Source organism: Cherax quadricarinatus, chromosome 1 (assembly GCF_038502225.1).
Source record: "Cherax quadricarinatus isolate ZL_2023a chromosome 1, ASM3850222v1, whole genome shotgun sequence".
NCBI lineage: Eukaryota > Metazoa > Arthropoda > Malacostraca > Decapoda > Parastacidae > Cherax > Cherax quadricarinatus.
In genome coordinates this window covers 79,745,763-79,765,648 of record NC_091292.1, presented here as the reverse complement: position 1 = coordinate 79,765,648, position 19,886 = coordinate 79,745,763, and the positions used below count along the sequence as shown (strand labels likewise).

Sequence of the window (19,886 nt, the reverse complement as noted above, 5' to 3'; positions counted from 1 at the left end):
TAATCTTAAATTTGCCTGAAATGCTCTGCATATAAAGGGGCTTTTGATACATACACCCAGATGTTATTCTCCTTTGCACAAACATTGTATCATGCTGAAATAAATTTATTATTATTTTATTATCACACTGGCCGATTCCCACCAAGGCAGGGTGGCCCGAAAAAGAAAAACTTTCACCATCATTCACTCCATCACTGTCTTGCCAGAAGGGTGCTTTACACTACAGTTTTTAAACTGCAACATTAACACCCCTCCTTCAGAGTGCAGGCACTGTACTTCCCATCTCCAGGACTCAAGTCCGGCCTGCCGGTTTCCCTGAATCCCTTCATAAATGTTACTTTGCTCACACTCCAACAGCACGTCAAGTATTAAAAACCATTTGTCTCCATTCACTCCTATCAAACACGCTCACGCATGCCTGCTGGAAGTCCAAGCCCCTCGCACACAAAACCTCCTTTACCCCCTCCCTCCAACCCTTCCTAGGCCGACCCCTACCCCGCCTTCCTTCCACTACAGACTGATACACTCTTGAAGTTATTCTGTTTCGCTCCATTCTCTCTACATGTCCGAACCACCTCAACAACCCTTCCTCAGCCCTCTGGACAACAGTTTTGGTAATCCCGCACCTCCTCCACCATAAATTTATCATTATCAATATGATCATAGCACTGACCTGAGGCATCATCAGTATCACTGTCATAAGTGCTATAAGGTCCTTGTCTCCCTATCATCTCATGAAGAATAATGCCAAAAGAGTAAATATCTCCTTCCTTTGTTCCTGGAGTATCTATGCCAGCACGAAGAAGTTCTGGAGCTCTCCACAACATATCTGGAATAACCAAACAGTATACATGTGTAGTTTAGTATTAGAAAAGATGTGCAGAACTGGTCTTGTATTATACATTTTTTTCAAATAAAACATGATAATTAGGTAGCAGACTGGTAGAGAGGTACTGCCTAGGAAAGTACTACAATCCTGTTATATGACTGCAAAACAGAAACATGTTAAGTGCTGTACACTCTGAGAGGATAACATACTGATCTTTTCTCTCTCTCTCATAAACATGTATGATGACAGGTTAGATAAAAGAACGCAAGTGCAACTAATGCGATATTTTGTGGCAATGTTTCGCTCTCCAGGAGTTTGATCAAGCCAGCTTGACAAAGCTCCTGGACAGTGAAACACTGCCACAATAAAATGTTATATTAGATGCACTTGTGTCCTTTTACCTAATATATCATCGATAATTCTACCTACATTGTTACAAGATAACAGGTGCTGTAAATCCAAAATTTTAATATAATAGACTTCTGGATAAGAGAGTATTATTGCATTTAGACAGATATACAATCACTAAAGAAATCTGATATAAATACATACGTCGGTCAAATTGACCCTGGTCCTCTCTTTCCAGGCTACGAAGAGTCTCACAACGCAGATCATATAGGCCATAGTCGGTAACTTGGAGAACCCATCTCCCATTGACAACACAATTGGATGATTTTAAATTACCATGCGCACCAAAATGTAAATGTAAAAAAGCCATCCCCTGAAAAAACAAAAAGATTTAAGCCACACAAAGAGTGAAGAGAATTTCTTTACAGGCTAAAATATGCCATATGTTCAATGTAAAGAGGGAGAGAGAGAAAGTATGCATGTACTCACCTCACCTATTTGTACTCACCTATTTGTGGTTGCAGGGGTCGAGTCTTAGCTCCTGGCCCCGCCTCTTCACCGGTTGCTACTGGGCCCTCTCTCTCCCCGCTCCATGAGCTTTATCAAACCTTGTCTTAAAACTGTGTATGGTTCCTGCCTCCACTACGTCATTTTCTAGGCTATTCCACTACCTTACAACTCTATGACTGAAGAAATACTTCCTAATATCTCTCTGACTCATTTGTGTCTTCAACTTCCAATTGTGGCCTCTTGTTTCTGTGTCCCCTCCCTGGAACATCCTGTCTTTGTCCACCTTGTCTATTCCACGCAGTATTTTATATGTCGTTATCATGTCTCCCCTGACCCTCCTGTCCTCCAGTGTCGTCAGGCCGATTTCCCTTAATCTTTCTTCATAGGAAATTCCCCTTAGCTCTGGAACTAACCTTGTGGCAAACCTTTGTACTTTCTCTAGTTTCTTGACGTGCTTTATCAGGTGCGGGTTCCAAACAAGTGCTGCATACTCCAGTATGGGCCTGACATACACGGTGTACAGTGTCTTGAACGATTCCTTACTAAGGTATTGGAATGCTGTTCTCAGGTTTGCCAGGTGCCCATATGCTGCAGCAGTTATCTGATTGATGTGTGCTTCCGGAGACATGCTCGGTGTTATACTCACCCAAGATCTTTCTCCTTGAGTGAGGTTTGCAGTCTTTGGCCACCTAGCCTATACTCTGTCTGTGGTCTTCTGTGCCCTTCCCCTATCTTCATGACTTTGCATTTGGCAGGATTAAATTCGAGAAGCCATTTGCTGGACCAGGTGTCCAGTCTGTCCAGGTCTCTTTGAAGTCCTGCCTGGTCCTCATCAGATTTAATTCTCCTCATTAACTTCACATCATCTGCAAACAGGGACACTTCTGAGTCTAACCCTTCCGTCATGTCGTTCACATATACCAAAAATAGCACTGGTCCTAGGACCGACCCCTGTGGGACCCCTGTATGAGAATGTGTGTGATAAAGTGTGTGTACTCACCCAACTGTGGTTGCAGGGGTCGAGTCACAGCCCCTGGCCCTGGTCGTGTGTGTGTGTACTCACCTAACTGTGGTTGCAAGAGTTGAGTCATAGCTTCTGGTCCTGCCTCGTTACCGGTCGCTACTAGGTCACTCTCCCTGCTTCATGACCTTTATCATACCTCACTTTAAAACTATGTATGGATCCTGCCTTTACTACATCACTTTTCAGACTATTCCACTTCCTGATAACTCTATGGCTAAAGAAATGCTTCCTAACATCCCTTTGACTCATCTGAGTCTTTAACTTCCAATTGTGATCCCTTGTTGCTGTGTCCCCTCTCTGGAATATCCCATCTCTGTCCACCTTGTTGATTCCTCTCAGTGTTTTATATGTTATCATTACATGTATATCCCTCCCCCCCCATCTCTCCTGTCTTCCAGTGTCGTCAGGTCAATTTCCCTTAATACCTCCTCGTAGGACATACCCCTTAGCTCCGGGACTATCTTGTTGCAAACCTTTGCACTTTCTCTAGTTTCCTTACATGCTTGGATAGGTGTGTGTTCCAAACTGGAGCTGCATACTCCAATATGGACCTAATGTACACAGTGTACAGGGTACTGAAAGATTCCTTATTAAGATGTCAGAATGCTGTTCTTAGGTGTGCTAGGCGCCTGTATGCTGCAGCAGTTCTTTGGTTGATGTGCACCTCAGGAGATGTCCCCGGTGTTATACTCACCCCAAGATCCTTTTCCTTGAGTGAGGTTTGTAGTCTCTGGCCCCTTAGATTGTACTCTGTGGTCATCTTTGCCCTTCCCCAATCTTTATGACTTTGCACATGGTGGGGGTTGAACTCCAGGAGCCTGTTGATGGACCAGGCCAGCAGCTTGGTCCAGCATAAAATCCTAATACAGTGGAACCTCTACTTGCGAGCATGTCCACATGTGAGTTTTTCCAAATACAAGCAGTCGATGGGTCGATTTTTTGCTTCCATACGCGAGCAAAATTTCCACAAGCGAGCAGACCTCAAGGCAGGTTCCTTGACACTGGTGAGGGGCTCTTGCTCTTGATCTCGGGAATTGTATCTCATTTATTTGTTGGACTATCTTATTGAAACTTGGGCAATGTATGATGGAAAGATGCTTCTTAACATACACCAAAAATGAAAGAAATCTAAGCATAAATAATGGAGTTCACTTCTCAGCAATTAGCCACCCCTTAGTGGTAATTTCGAATGATTTTCAAGGTTGTATTCTCGTTTTTTTGGTCTCATTTGATAGAAAAAGATATCACGAAATAGCAAAATAAAATTAGCAAAATCAGATGAACCCCAACTCCCACCAACAGAAACAGCAAACAGACTCAATGATTTCTTCTCCACTATAGGACAAAACCTTGCCAATAAAATCCCAAGCTCTGATACCCCACCAAATGACTACCTCACCGGCAACTACCCGAACACACTGTTCCTAGCTCCGACTAACCCATACGAAGTCTCCCTTATTATCAATGCACTAAAAAACAAGGCAGGAGATTTAAGTACCTTACCACCCTTTATATACAAAAAAGTGTCACAAGTGCTATCTCCAATCATTGCAACACTCTTTAACAAATCCATCGAATCCTCCACCTTCCCTACAGTACTCAAAATAGCAAGGGTCACCCCGATCCACAAAGGAGGAGACCAAACAGAGTTGAATAACTATAGGCCAATATCCAACTTACACCCTCTCTCAAAAATCTTTGAAAAATTAATTCATAAACGAATCTACTCCTACCTTATCTCCCAAAACATACTCAACCCCTGCCAATTTGGATTCAGGCCTAATAAAAATACTAATGATGCTATTATACACATGCTAGAACATATATACACTGCAATAGAGAAAAAAGAAGTCCCACTGGGGATCTTCATTGACTTACGTAAAGCTTTTGATACAGTTGACCATGACTTGCTCCACGTAAAATTGTCACACTATGGTATAAGAGGGCACTCCCTCAACTACCTCAAGTCATACCTCAGCAACAGAAGCCAATATGTGTACGCAAATGGGGCAAACTCTTCTGCGCAACCAATTACAGTTGGTGTCCCACAGGGAAGTGTCCTTGGCCCTCTTCTCTTTCTCCTATACATAAATGACCTTCCAAATGCTTCACAATTACTCAAACCCACACTATTTGCAGATGACACTACATACGTCTTCTCTCACCCGAGCCCAGTCACACTAGCCAATACTGTAAATACCGAATTACAGAAAATATCTACCTGGATGAGGACTAACAAACTTACACTAAACATTGACAAAACCTACTTCATTCAGTTTGGTAACAGAGCTACAGATGTCCCTCTTAACATAATGATAAACGGATCACCTATCACAAAGCTAACAGAGGGAAAATTCTTAGGAATCCACCTTGATAATAGACTCAAATTTCATACACATATACAACAAATTTCTAAGAAAATTTCCAAGACCGTAGGCATACTATCGAAGATACGGTACTATGTTCCACAGTCAGCCCTCCTGGCCCTATATCACTCTCTTATTTACCCCTATCTCACCTACGGAATTTGTGCATGGGGCTCAACAACAATTAACCATCTCAGACCACTAATTACCCAACAAAAGGCTGCAGTTAGAATGATAACAAATTCTCACTACAGGCAGCACACTCCACCAATATTCAATACACTAAACCTACTCACCATACAAAACATCCATACTTATTACTGCACCTTTTACATACATAGAACACTTAACTCTGATATTAACCCTCCCCTCAAACATCTCCTTGCCAACCTCAACAGAACACATGACCATAACACAAGGCACAGATCACTCTTTGATGTTCCTCGTGTTCATCTCACACTATGCAAAAACTCAATGCACATAAAAGGCCCTAAAATCTGGAATTCATTACCTGTAAATATAAAAGAAACACTACCTGTTTATAAATTCAAGTCTCTACTCAAAGATCACTTACTCACCCAAAACCAAATAAATGCTGAATAACTGAACCTTATAAATTGTATATCTTAAATGTTTCTCACAATTATATCACATAAATGTTAAACCTAAAACCGAATCTAACTTTATTATTTTTTAAATACACTACCTAACAGAATCCTTCATATGACTGAATGCAACCATATGACCTGTCTTTGTAATACTCACTTGTGCTTTATAGTAATCTGTTTACATTAATGTTTTATCACTGACTTCATCATTGCTTAGTTAATCTTAAGTTAATTCTAAGCCAGCCCGTAATGCTATGCATAGTATAAGTGGCTTTGGCATGCTGCTCTTATCTGTATTTTTTTGTACCTCTGTATGTGTGCTCAAATTTATAATAAATAAATAAATAAATAAATATATTACAGAAATAGTTATGATTTTAAGAACATAAGAACATAAGAATGTAGGAACACTGCAGAAGGCCTACTGGCCCATACGAGGCAGGTCCTTATCAAAACGACATCTACCTAAAGCTACTCAAGAAACAACTCCCGCACCCCCCAACACCAATCAAACCCAGCCCCTCCCACTCATATATTTGTCCAGTCTCTTCTTAAAGCTACCCAAGGTCCTAGCCTCTATCACCCCACTGGGAAGACTGTTCCACGCATCTACAACTCTGTTAGAAAACCAGTACTTACCTATGTCCTTTCTAAATCTAAATTTACCCAACTTAAATCCATTATTCCTGGTTCTTACCTGGTTCGACACCCTCAGTACTTTATTAATGTCTCCCTTGTTTATGCCCGTCGTCCACTTATACACTTCAATGATATCTCCCCTCATTCTACGCCTCTCCAGAGAGTGGAGATTTAAGGCTTTAAGTCTATCTTCATACGGGAGGTTCCTTACACAGTAAATCATTTTAGTCATTCTTCTCTGTATGTTCTCTAATGAGTCTATGTCCATCCTGTAGTAAGGGGACCAAAACTGAGCAGCATAATCTAAATGAGGCCTCACTAGTGATGTATAGAGCTGTAAAATAACTTTTGGACTTCTGTTACTTATACTTCTTGAGATAAATCCAAGTAATCTGTTGGCCTTGTTGCGCACACTGAGGCACTGCTGTCTTGGCTTTAGATTTCTGCTTACCATGACTCCCAAGTCTTTTTCACATTCTGTATGACCAAGCTCTACTTCACCTAGATTATAGCTTCGAGGGTTATTTTCATTACCAAGGGCAAGTACCTTACACTTATCCACATTAAACTTCATCTGCCATTTCTCAGACCAAGACATTAATTTGTTCAAATCGTCCTGGAGTTCATTGATATCCTCCTCAGAGTGAATTATACGGCCTATCTTTGTATCATCAGCAAACTTACTCATGTCACTAGTAATCCCTTCATCAAGGTCATTAATGTAAATTATGAACAAGAGAGGGCCTAAAACTGATCCTTGTGGAACGCCACTAGTCACTAATCCCCATTCAGATTTCACTCCATTAATGGTAACTCTCTGCTTTCTATTGGTAAGCCATGCCTCAATCCATGCTAGAACTTTACCTCCTATACCATGAGCTGCCACTTTTCTTAAGAGTCTCTTGTGAGGTACTCTGTCGAAGGCTTTACTAAAATCCAAATAAACAATATCATATTCCTTATCACTGTCAACTGCCTCAAATGTTCTATTGAAGAACGTCAGTAAGTTTGTCAGGCAGGAACGACCTCTCGTGAATCCATGCTGAGATTCATTTATCAAGTTATGCTCTTCAAGGTGACTTCTGATAATGTCAGCTATAATTGATTCTAATAACTTGCCCACTATAGATGTCAGGCTTATTGGACGGTAATTTGAAGGAGTGGACTTATCCCCTGATTTGAATATAGGAACCACATTAGCCATCTTCCACATCTCTGGCACAACACTGGTAAGGATGGACGCATTGAATACACTCGTTAATGGCTGACTAAGCTCCATCTTGCATTCCTTAAGTACCCTTGAAAACAACTCATCGGGTCCCGGGGACTTATTTTGTTTCAGTTTGTCTATCTGTTTAGTAACCATGTCCCTCGTGACAGTAATATTAGTTAACTTAAATTCATCAGGAACTAAATAATTGTTAATTACTGGAATCTCATTTACATCTTCCTGTGTAAAAACTGACAAAAAATAGTCATTAAATAAGGAACACATTTCCAGTTCATTATCCGTCAGCTGTCCATTCCCAGATTTCAGAGGTCCTACTTTTTCCTTCACTTTCGTCCTATACACTTGAAAGAACCCCTTTGGATTAGTCTTTGATTCATTAGCGACTCTAATTTCATAGTCACGTTTAGCCTTTCTAATCGCCTTTTTTACTTCTCTTTTAAGCTGAACATATTGGTCAGTAAGGTTAACCTCTCCTCTTCTGATGCGCCTATAAATTCCCCTTTTCTCCCCTAATAGATGCTTTAACCTCCTGTTAACCCATTTGGGATCGTTATTATTAGACCTAATTTCTCTCTGGGGAATGTATATACTCTGGGCACTGTGTACATAATTAAGAAAACAATCATAAAAGCAGATCCCTTCATATTCATAAGTATGATTATCGTCAATAAAATCATTAGCTAGATAACCCCAATCAAGATTAGACAGATGTTCCCTAAGTCCATTATAATCGGCAGAACGAAAATCGGGGATTTTTACTGTATTATCATTATTCTTGCATTCCCAATTAATGCTAAAGGTGATGGATTTGTGATCACTTGCGCCAAGCTCTTCAGTGATCTCCAGGTTATTCACTAGTGTTTCCTTATTTGACAAGACTAGGTCTAGCAAATTATTACCCCTGGTAGGTTCAGTTACACTCTGTTTCAGAAAACAGTCCTGAACTGTTTCCATGAAGTCACTGGACTCTAGATTACCTGTCAAAGAATTCCAGTCAATTTGGCTAAAGTTAAAATCCCCTACTATGACTACGTTACTGTGTCCAGAAGCCCTAACAATTTCGTCCCAAAGAAGTCTCCCTCTATCGTGATCCAAGCCTGGAGGTCGGTATATTACACCTAGAATTAGTTTTTCTTGACCCTCCACGAACTCTACCCAAACAGACTCTGTTACTGCTCCATCTGCTTTCATGACGAAAAGTACCTTGAAATAGAGCTCAACCTAGGAGAAATGGTCCATTGCTTGGCTGTTTTAGAGTAAACAAATGATGTCACTGTCCATTCCAATATGCAGTCGTGAATGGGTTGACATTATTTATACAATTATTGCAATAAGGAATAAAAGAAACACTGTCTGTTTATAAATTCAAGTCTCTTCTTAAAAATCATTTACTCACCCACAACTAAATAAATACTGAATAATTGTATCTCATAAATGTTTAACCTGTGACCCAATCAAACTTTGTTATTTTTAATTACATTACTTAACAGAATACTCCATTCTACTGAATGCTCAGCAACACAGTAAATGACCATATGACCTGTCTTTGAAATATTCATTTGTGCTTAACCCTTTCAGGGTCCGTCCCGTAGATCTACGGCTTTTCGGTGAGTGTCCAAACCGTAGATCTATGCCAAAATTCTAGCGCCGTCAAATTTAGCGCGAAAGCGCTCATAGGCCTACATGTGAGAGAATGGGTCTGCGCCATGGGTGTGCGCCATAAACAAAAAATCTAGGCGCCTGCATAGCATTGTGGGAACGCCGGCTCAGTCACCCTTGTTCACCATGCCTCGTCGCAAGTCAGCTCTCACTCCCCGGAAAATTGGGACTCTCCTCTTCCTGTCTGATAGTTCTGACACTGATGGAAGTGCAAATGAAGACGAATTCTACGGCTTTGATAAGTTAGTGACCGAAAATAATGACCAGGATATCGATAATAGTGCAGAAAACCCCGACGATCCTCGACCTTCTACCTCTGGTGTGGGCACTCGTGACTCACGGTCGGGTGTTCCTAAACGTAAGAGAAAACTAAAATTTTCGCGTGGCCAGGCCTCTGACTTCAGTAATGACGATGATTCTGACGTGGATTGTGATTTTATTGCGCTCGACGATCATTCGAGTAGTGATAGTGAGGAATCATATTCACCAGTGAAGCGTCGGTATGTTTGCCGCCGCATGCGCTCGGGTAGTGTACCCTATGCTGTGCCCAGGGGACGGAGTACATCCCGGAGTACATCCCGTGGCCCTACACCCGTTTTAGGTAGTGATAGTGAGGATGATGTGGCTACACTTGGCATGGATGGGCCACAGGCATCAGTGGATGGTGTTAGTGGTGCTGGTGGTGGTAGTGGCACCGCCATGCGTGACTCACCAGGCCACGCAGGGATCCACGCTGCTGACTCGTCAGTTCAAGGACAAAGCGGAGCGTCAGCCACCAGCCCACCACAACCACAACCACCCATACAACCAGCCTATGATGTCCAGTATCCACCACAAAACCGTATGTGGGATTGGCAGCAAAATCCCAATTTTGTTCCCAAGCCTCACCACTTTGATGACTCTCAAAGTGGAATTCTACCTACCTGTCCCCTTGGAACCACGGCCAATGAACTGGAATTCTTTGAATTATTCTTTGACCAGCCATTGATGGAAATTATTGCCAGGGAAAGTAATAAGTATTTTCAGTACACCATGGCAAATACGATCTTATCACCAAAGTCAAGACTACACAGGTGGAAAGAGACGACTGTTGCAGAAATGTATTTGCTTTTTGCAACAATAATGCTTATGCCTCACGTCTATAAGCATAATATAAAAGCATACTGGTCCACAGATCGGCTAATTTCTACCCATCCTTCAGTGAAATAATACCAGTGAACAGGTTTATCTTACTGTTACGTATGTTGCACTTCTCTGACAAAACCAGGCCTGACAGAAGTGACAGGTTATACAAGATTAGAAATTGGATCTCATTTGCTTGTTGGACTATCTTATTGAAACTTGGGCAATGTATGATGGAAAGATGGTTCTTAACATACACCAAAATTGAAAGAAATCTGACTGTAAATAACGGAGTTCACTTCTCAGCTATTAGCCGGCCCTTAGCCGTATAGCATTTTCGTATGGTTTTTATGGGTGTATTCTCATTTTTTGGGTCTCAATTGATAGAATGGATGATATATTACAGAAATAGATATGATTTTCATTGCTTTCACAATGAAAAGTACCTTGAAATTGAGCTCAAAATAGCAGAAATGTTTGATTTTTGCCAATGTTCAAGAGTAAACAAATGACGTAACTGAGTGACCATTCTAATATGGATTCACGAACGGGTTGACATTATTTGTACAATTATTACAACAATGCAGTAGTCTGCATAACATTAAGTCTTCTATTTTTTGTCTGAATAAAAATTCCAGATGGTAAGCAAGGTTATTATTATATGTATGTACTATTAATATAATAATAATAATAATAATATGCATATAATAATTATATACATAATAATACAGTGGACCCTCGACCAACGGTATTAATCCGTTCCTCAGAGCTCACTGTTAGTCGAAATTACCATTAGTCGAGTTAATTTTCCCCATAAGGAATAATGGAAATCAAATTAATCCGTTCCTGACACCCCAAAGTATTAAAAAAAAAATTTTTACCACATGAAATATTAATTTTAATACACCCAAACTGAAGAAGACATGAACAATTCCATGACACTTACCTTTATTGAAGATCTGGTGATTGATGGGATAGGAGGAGGGGAGAGTGTGGATGGTGTTAGTGTTTAGAAGGGGAATCGCCTTCCATTAGGACTTGAGGTGTCAAGTCCTTTTCCGGGGTTACTTCCCTCCTTCTTTTAATGCCACTAGGACCAGCTTGAGAGTCACTGGACCTCTGTCGCACAACATATCTGTCCATAGAGGCCTGTACCTCCCGTTCCTTTATGGCATTCCTAAAGTGTTTCACAACATTGTCAGTGTACAGGTTGCCAACACGGCTTGCAGTAGCTGTGTCAGGGTGATTTTCATCAAAAAAGGTTATCACACTATGTATGCCACTACGATTCTTAAATCTCTCAAACCAACCTTTGCTGGCCTTAAATTCATTCACATCACCACTAGTTGCAGGCATTTTTCTAATTAAATCGTCATGCAACTTCCTAGCCTTTTCACATATGAGCTCTTGAGAGATGCTATCTCCTGCTATCTGTTTTTCGTTTATCCACACCAATAACAGTCTCTCAACATCTTCTATCACTTGCGATCTCAGTTTCGAAAACATAGTTGCACCTTTGGCAAGAACAGCTTCCTTGATTGCCATTTTCTTGGCCACAATAGTAGCAATGGTTGATTGGGGTTTTGTGTACAACCTGGCCAGCTCGGAGACACGCACTCCACTTCCATACTTAGCAATGATCTCTTTCTTCATATCCATAGTAATTCTCACCCTTTTTGCTGTAGGGTTGGCACTAGAAGCCTTCTTGGGGCCCATGGTGACTTATTTTGCAGGTGCAATCACTAAAAACGCTGTGATAATATGAAATGTTCGGACTGTATGTTTGGATGGGACCACGGTGGCTGGCTGGCTTGTAAACACTGGCACACTCAGGCCACAAGTGGACGTGTCTCGAATGGAACGAATCGTGTTGGTCGAGTTTCTTAGCGCTAGTCGATGCAAAATTTTTACGTTAAAATGTATCGCTAGTCGGATTTAACATTAGACGATGCCATCGTTGGTCGAGGGTCCACTGTATATGTAATATAATATAAATTATTATAAGAATACGTACATACTAATAAATAATACATAATTATAATAATAATACAGTAGAACCTCTACTTGTGAGTGCATCCACGTATGAGCTTTTCCAAATAAGAGCAGTCGATGGGTCGACATGGAGAGCGTATAAATCTGTAGGGGAAGGAAGGCGGGGTAGGGGGTCATCCTCAAAAAGGTTGGAGGGAAGGGGTAAAGGAGGTTTTGTGGGCGAGGGGCTTGGATTTCCAGCAAACCTGCGTGAGCGTGTTAGATAGGAGTGAATGGAGACGAATTGGGACCTGATGAGCTGTTGGAGTGTGAGCAGAGTAATATTTAGTGAAGGATTCAGAGAAACCAATTATTTTTATATAGCCAGACTTGAGTCTTGAAAATGGGAGGTACAATGCCTGCACTATAAAGGAGGAGTTTGGGATATTGGCAGTTTGGAGGGATATGTTGTGCATCTTTATATGTATACTCTTCTAAACTATTGTATTCTGAGCACCTCTGCAAAAACAGTGATTATGTGTGAGTGAGGTGAAAGTGTTGAATGATGAAAGCATTTTCCTTTTCGGGATTTTCTTTCTTTTTGGGTCACCCTGCCTCGGTGGGAGACGGCCGACTTGTTGAAAAAAAAATAATAATAATAATCACTCTGGAGGGGTTTAAATGTCAGCTACCAAACCTGTACAAAATATGTGTGACATTTAACCCCTTGACTGTCGCAACCCCAAATCCTGAGGTGTCTCCTGGTGTTGCACAATTTAAAAAAAAATAATTATTTTTTCTAATGAAATGATAAGAGAATCTTTTCCCGATTGTAATGACACCAAAAGAATGAAATTTGATGGAAAACTGATGGAATTATGCTCTCGCGAAGTTAGCGACCTCGGCGATATTTATGAATCAACTATTTTGCCCACTTTGAGCCCTATTTTCAGCTAATTCCTTTGTTCCAGTGGACCAAACTCAGCTATTTCTTTAGAACTCCATTTTTTCTATCAATTGAGTACAAGAAACTGCCCATTTACCAATTTCAACTACCCAATAACATGGTCAGAAATTTGCAATTTGGCCAATTTCACAAAAATTTAAAAAATATGACAATTTCAAAATAAGGTCCAGAATGAACAATGCAGACATTCCTGGCTCTAAAATAACATATTCGTTGTTCATCCATTCTATCAAATGAGAACAAGAAAATGAGAATACAATCATAAATACTATACGAAAATAGACCACAAAGTTGGCATTTTAATTAAAAAAAACGGTCGGAGTTTTTTTTTTCTCATTATGCACTCTGTGCTACAGGATTTTTTTAAATGGTGCACACTGACCACACAGACCCATTCTCTCACACGTGGGCCTACCAGCTTTCTCCTGCTTGATTTGAAGCTGCTAGAATTTGTGAGTATATATATGTCAAAAACGGTGGCTCGTAAGACATATATACGACCAAAACAGCCAAAGGGTTAAACCACTCCAGAGCAATTATTTATTATTTTTATGATATTATTATTATTATTATTATTACTATTATTATTATTATTATTATTATTATTATTATTATTATATTATATTATTATTAGCAGTAGTATTTTGATTATTATTATGATTTTATGCCATACGAGAACTTGGGTCATGGATACAGGCAGCGCAGTGTCTCAGTGTCAAGTATCTCAGTCTGCTTATTACAGCCACTCACTACATTATCATTCACTGTCTCAAATGTCCACTTTTTTGTGCATCCCATAGTACAGGATGTCTGTGTAAAGGAAGATCTTGACTTCACCTGAAGGAAGTGCCGAGAAACAAAGGGAGGCTCTCAATCTTGAGGTGAAAATGAAGATTATAAACAAGTATGAAGCTGGTAAGAAAGTGCAAGTGATAGACAATGACTTGAAGCTGGTGCATTCTACCATTTGCACTATCTTGAAGGATAAAGATAGAGTGAAAGAGGCAGTGTAAGCATCGACAGGATTTCAAGCCATAATAACTAGGCAGTGGAAGCACAATAAATACGCCCAAATTAACCCTTTCAGGGTTTCGGCCATACTAGTACGGCTTACGCACCAGGGTTTTTGACGTACTAGGATGCCTAAATTCTAGCGCCCTCAAATCTAGTGAGAGAAAGCTGGTAAGCCTACATATGAAAGAATGGGTCTATGTGGTCAGTGTGCGCAGTATAAAAAAAATCCTGCAGCACACAGTGCGTAATGAGAAAAAAAAAACTTTGACCATGTTTTTGGATTGAAACAGAGACTTTGCACTGTATTTTCGTATGGTATTTATTGTTGTATTCTAATTTTCCTAGTCTCATTTCATAGAATGGAAGACATATTACAGAAATTGAGATGATTTTGACTGGTTTCACAAAGAAAACTACCTTGAAATTGTGCTCAAAGTAGCAGAAATGTTCGATTTTTACCAAAGTTCAAAAGTAAACAAATCATGCTATGCGTCCAATACACGTCAACTGGTGAGTCTAATCTTCTTTCACAAGTGCGCTGATAATATTTATACCATTTCTACACCAATGCAGTAGTCTGCATAACAGTAAATCTTCGATTTTTTTTGTGAGAATAAAAATTCAAAGTGGAAAGCAAAAGAATGTAAGAGGGGCATGGGAACATCACTAATGAACAGAGGAAATGTTATTTTAGTGCCAGGAATGTCTTTCTTGTTTATTCTGGACCCTATTCGGAAATTGGCATCTTTTGAAATTTGTGTGAAATTGGCAAAATTGCTAAATTCTGCATAGTTGAAATCGGGAAATGGGTGGTTTCTTGTACTCATTTGATAGAAAAAATGGAGTTTTAGCGAAATAGTTATGATTTTTGTTGACAAGTACACTGGAATTGGCTGAAAATAGGGTTCAAAGTGGGAAAAATCGCCGATGCATAAACATCTTTGAAACTGATAACTTTGCAAGAGCATAATCCCGTAAGTTTTCCATCAAATTTCATACTTTTGGTGTCATTATGATCGGGAAAAGATTCTCTATCTTTTCATGAGAAAATTTTTTTTTTTTTTTTTTTAAATTTGGCCGACCCTGAGAACAAGTCTCTGACAGGGCCTGTCGACCCTGAAAGGGTTAATAATAATAAAAACTGACATACATATATCGAGAGGTATTGGAGGGTGTGTGGGGCTATACAAGAGAGAGGGAGAAGACGCCAGCAATGTCTCTCAGTAACTCATGCTTCACAATGATGTATTGACGTGTAAGCTCACAGCGCTACAGAATATTGTATAATTATACTATTACTATCAATAAAGGTTATCTACTTATCATATTTATTCCAGAATAATATTAGGAATAGCATAAATAATGTAGAAGCATGGTAAAGATGCCCAAATTAATAAAAACTGACATACAGAGCGGTACTGAAGGGTGGAGAGCCGGAAGGGATTAAAAAAAAAAAAAGTGACCGCACTCATAACAGAAAATGTTATGCGCCTGAAGGGTAACTATAGAAAATCACTCTTACCCTAAAGAAATCTACGCAAAAATAATGGAGTTCACTTCTCAGCAATTAGCCACCCCTTTTCAGTAATTTGGGATGATTTTTATGGTTGTATTCTCGTTTTTTTGGTCTCATTTGATAGAATGGAAGATATATTACAAAAATAGTTATGATTTTAATTGCTTTCACGACAAAAAGTACCTTGAAATAGAGCTCAACCGAGGAGAAATGATCCATTGCTTGGCTGTTTCAGAGTAAACAAAAGACGTCACCGTCCATTTCAATATGCTGTCGTGAATGAGTTGACATTATTCATACAATTATTGCAATAAGGAATAACAGTAAATCTTATATTTTTTGTGTGAATAAAAATTACAAATTATTTATATAATAATAATAATAATAATAATAATAATAATAATAATAATAATAATAATAATAATAATAATAATTTTTTTTTTAACAAGTTGGCCATCTCCCACCGAGGCAGGGTGACCCAAAAAGAAAGAAAATCCCCAAAAAGAAAATACTTTCATCATCATTCAACTCTTTCACCTCACACATAATCACTGTTTTCGCAGAGGTGCTCAGAACACAACAGCTTAGAAGCATATATGTACATATAAAGATACACAACATATCCCTCTAAACTGCCAATATCCTGAACCCCTCCTTTAGAGTGCAGGCATTGTACTTCCCATTTCCAGGACTCAAGTCCGGCTATATAAAAATAACCAGTTTCCCTTGAATCCCTTCACTAAATATTACCCTGCTCACACTCCAACAGATCGTTAGGTCCTAAATACCATTTGTCTCCATTCACTCCTATCGAACACACTCACGCACGCCTGCTGGAAGTCCAAGCTCCTCGCCCACAAAACCTCCCTTACCCCTTCCTTCCAACCTTTTTGAGGATGACCCCTACCCCACCTTCCTTTCCCTACAGATTTAAATGCTCTCCATGTCATTCTACTTTGATCCATTTTCTCTAAATGACCAAACCACCTCAACAACCCCTCTTCAGCCCTCTGACTAATACTTTTATAAACTCCACACCTCCTAATTTCCAAACTCCGAATTTTCTGCATAATATTTACACCACACATTGCCCTTAGACAGGACATCTCCACTGCCTCCAACCGCCTCCTCGCTGCTGCATTCACAACCCAAGCTTCACACACATATAAGAGTGTTGGTATTACTATACTTTCATACATTCCCTTCTTTGCCTCCAAAGATAATGTTTTTTGTCTCCACATATACCTCAATGCACCACTCACCTTTCTTCGCTCATCAATTCTATGCTTAACCTCACCCTTCATAAATCCATCTGCCGACACCTCAACTCCCAAGTATCTGAAAACATTCACTTCTTCCATACTCCTCCCCAATTTGATATCCAATTTTTCTTTATCTAAATCATTTGATACCCTCATCTCCTTACTCTTTTCTATGTTCACTTTCAACTTTCTACCTTTACACACACTCCCAAACTCGTCCACTAAACTTTGCAATTTTTCTTTAGAATCTCCCATAAGCACAGTATCATCAGCTAAAAGTAACTGCGACAATTCCCATTTTGTATTTGATTCCCCATAATTTAATCCCACCCCTCTCCCGAACACCCAAGCATTTACTTCTTTTACAACCCCATCTATAAATATATTAAACAATCATGGTGATATTACACATCCCTGTCTAAGACCTATTTTTACCGGGAAGTATCTCCCTCTCTTCTACACACCGTAACCTGAGCCTCACTATCCTCATAAAACTCTTTACAGCATTTAGTAACTTACCACCTATTCCATATACTTGCAACATCTGCCACATTGCTCCCCTATCCACTCTATCATATGCCTCTTCTAAATCCATAAATGCAATAAAAACTTCCCTACCTTTATCTAAATAGTTTACATATATGCTTCAATGTAAACACTTGATCTACACATCCCCTACCCACTCTAAAACCTCCTTGCTCATCCACAATCGTACATTCTGTCTTACCTCGAATTCTTTCAATTATAACCCTACCGTACACTTTTCCTGGTATACTCAGTGAACCTATTCCTCTATAAGTTTTACAATCTCTTTTGTCCCCCTTCCCTTTATATAAAGATACTATACATGCTCTCTGCCAATCCCTAGGTACCTTCCCCTCTTTCATACATTTATTAAACAAAAATACCAACCACTCCAACACTATGTCCCCCCTTGCTTTTAACATTTTTGTCATGATCCCGTCAGTTCCAGCTGTTTTACCCCCTTTCATTCTACGTAATGCCTCACGCACCTCCCCCACACTCACATCCTCTTCTTTATTCCTAAAAGATGGTATACCTCCCTGGCCAGTGCATGAAATTACTGCCTCCCTTTCTTCTTCGACATTTAAAAGTTCCTCAAAATATTCTCGCCATCTACCCAATAACTCCATCTCCCCATCTACTAACTCCCTTACTCTGTTTTTAACTGACAAATCCATTTGTTCCCTAGGCTTTTTTAACTTGTTTAACTCACTCCAAAATTTTTTCTAATTTTCATTAAAATTTCTTGACAGTGCCTCTCCCACTCTTATCATCTGCTCTCCTTTTGCACTCTCTCACCACTCTCTTCACCTTTCTTTTACTCTCCATATACTCTACTCTTCTTATAACACTTCTGCTTTGTAAAAACCTCTCATAAGCTAACATTTTCTCTTTTATCACAACCTTTACTTCATCATTCCACCAATCACTCCTCTTTCCTCCTGCACTAACCCTCCTGTAACCACAAACTTCTCCCCCACATTCTAATACTGCACTTTTAAAACTATTCCAACCCTCTTAAAGCGCCCCATTGCTCATACTTGCACCAGTCCACCTTTCTGCCAATAGTTGCTTATATCTCACCTGAACTTCCTCCTCCCTTAGTTTATACACTCTCACCTCCCTCTTACTTGTTGGTGCCATTTTCCTCTTTTCCCATCTACCTCTTACTCTAACTGTAGCTACAACTAAATAATGATCCGATATGTCAGCTGCCCCTCTATAAACGTGTACGTCCTGGAGCCTACCCATCAATCTTTTATCCACTACTACTTTCATTACTTGCTATATCATACCTTTCATATTTATTTATCCTCTTCTTCATAAAATATATATTACTTATTACTAAACCTCTTTCTACACATAGCTCAATTAAAGGCTCCCCATTTTCATTTACCCCTGGCACCCCAAATTTACCTACTACTCCCTCCACAACATTTTTGCCCACTTTAGCATTGAAATCCCCAACCACCATTACTCTCACACTTGGTTCAAAACTCCCAACGCATTCACTCAACTTTTCCCAAAATCTCTCTCTCTCCTCTACACTTCTCTCTTCTCCAGGTGCATATACACTTACTATAACCCACTTTTCACATCCAGCCTTTATTTTACTCCACATAATCCTTGAATAATACATTTACAGTCCCTCTTTTCCTGCCATAACTTATCCTTCAACATTATTGCTACTCCTTCTTTAGCTCTAACTCTATTTGAAACCCCTGACCTGATCCCATTTATTTCTCTCCACATATATAATACATTATTTTTTTATTATCACACTGGCCGACTCCCACCAAGGCAGGGTGGCCCGAAAAAGAAAAACTTTCACCATCATTCACTCCATCACTGTCTTGCCAGAAGGGTGCTTTACACTACAGTTTTTAAACTGCAACATTAACACCCCTCCTTCAGAGTGCAGGCACTGTACTTCCCATCTCCAGGACTCAAGTCCGGCCTGCCAGTTTCCCTGAACCCCTTCATAAATGTTACTTTGCTCACACTCCAACAGCACGTCAAGTATTAAAAACCATTCGTCTCCATTCACTCCTATCAAACACGCTCACGCACGCCTGCTGGAAGTCCAAGCCCCTCGCACACAAAACCTCCTTTACCCCCTCCCTCCAACCTTTCCTAGGCCGACCCCTACCCCGCCTTCCTTCCACTACAGACTGATACACTCTTGAAGTCATTCTGTTTCGCTCCATTCTCTCTACATGTCCGAACCACCTCAACAACCCTTCCTCAGCCCTCTGGACAACAGTTTTGGTAATCCTGCACCTCCTCCTAACTTCC

General features: G+C 39.9%; 2 protein-coding genes across 8 annotated transcripts in view; one reads left to right on the top strand and one right to left on the bottom strand.

Moving 5' to 3' along the window:
* Positions 1 to 19,886, bottom strand: part of LOC128688956 (receptor-type guanylate cyclase Gyc76C) — a 619,662-nt gene that overhangs the window by 188,544 nt on the left and 411,232 nt on the right. For all 6 annotated transcript variants that reach the window (XR_011391737.1, XM_070083032.1, XM_070083048.1 and 3 more), the window contains 2 exons: positions 1,382 to 1,550; positions 674 to 829 (listed from right to left, as the gene is read on the bottom strand). Coding sequence is in view for 5 of the 6 variants with exons in the window: in XM_070083032.1 (XP_069939133.1) it covers positions 674 to 829; positions 1,382 to 1,550 (325 nt within the window). In the remaining variant the exon portion in view is untranslated. The remainder of the gene's footprint in view (positions 1 to 673; positions 830 to 1,381; positions 1,551 to 19,886) is intronic.
* The window catches only part of LOC138852424 (forkhead box protein P2-like), a 113,721-nt gene that overhangs the window by 91,476 nt on the left and 2,359 nt on the right, over positions 1 to 19,886 (top strand). The window lies entirely within an intron of this gene.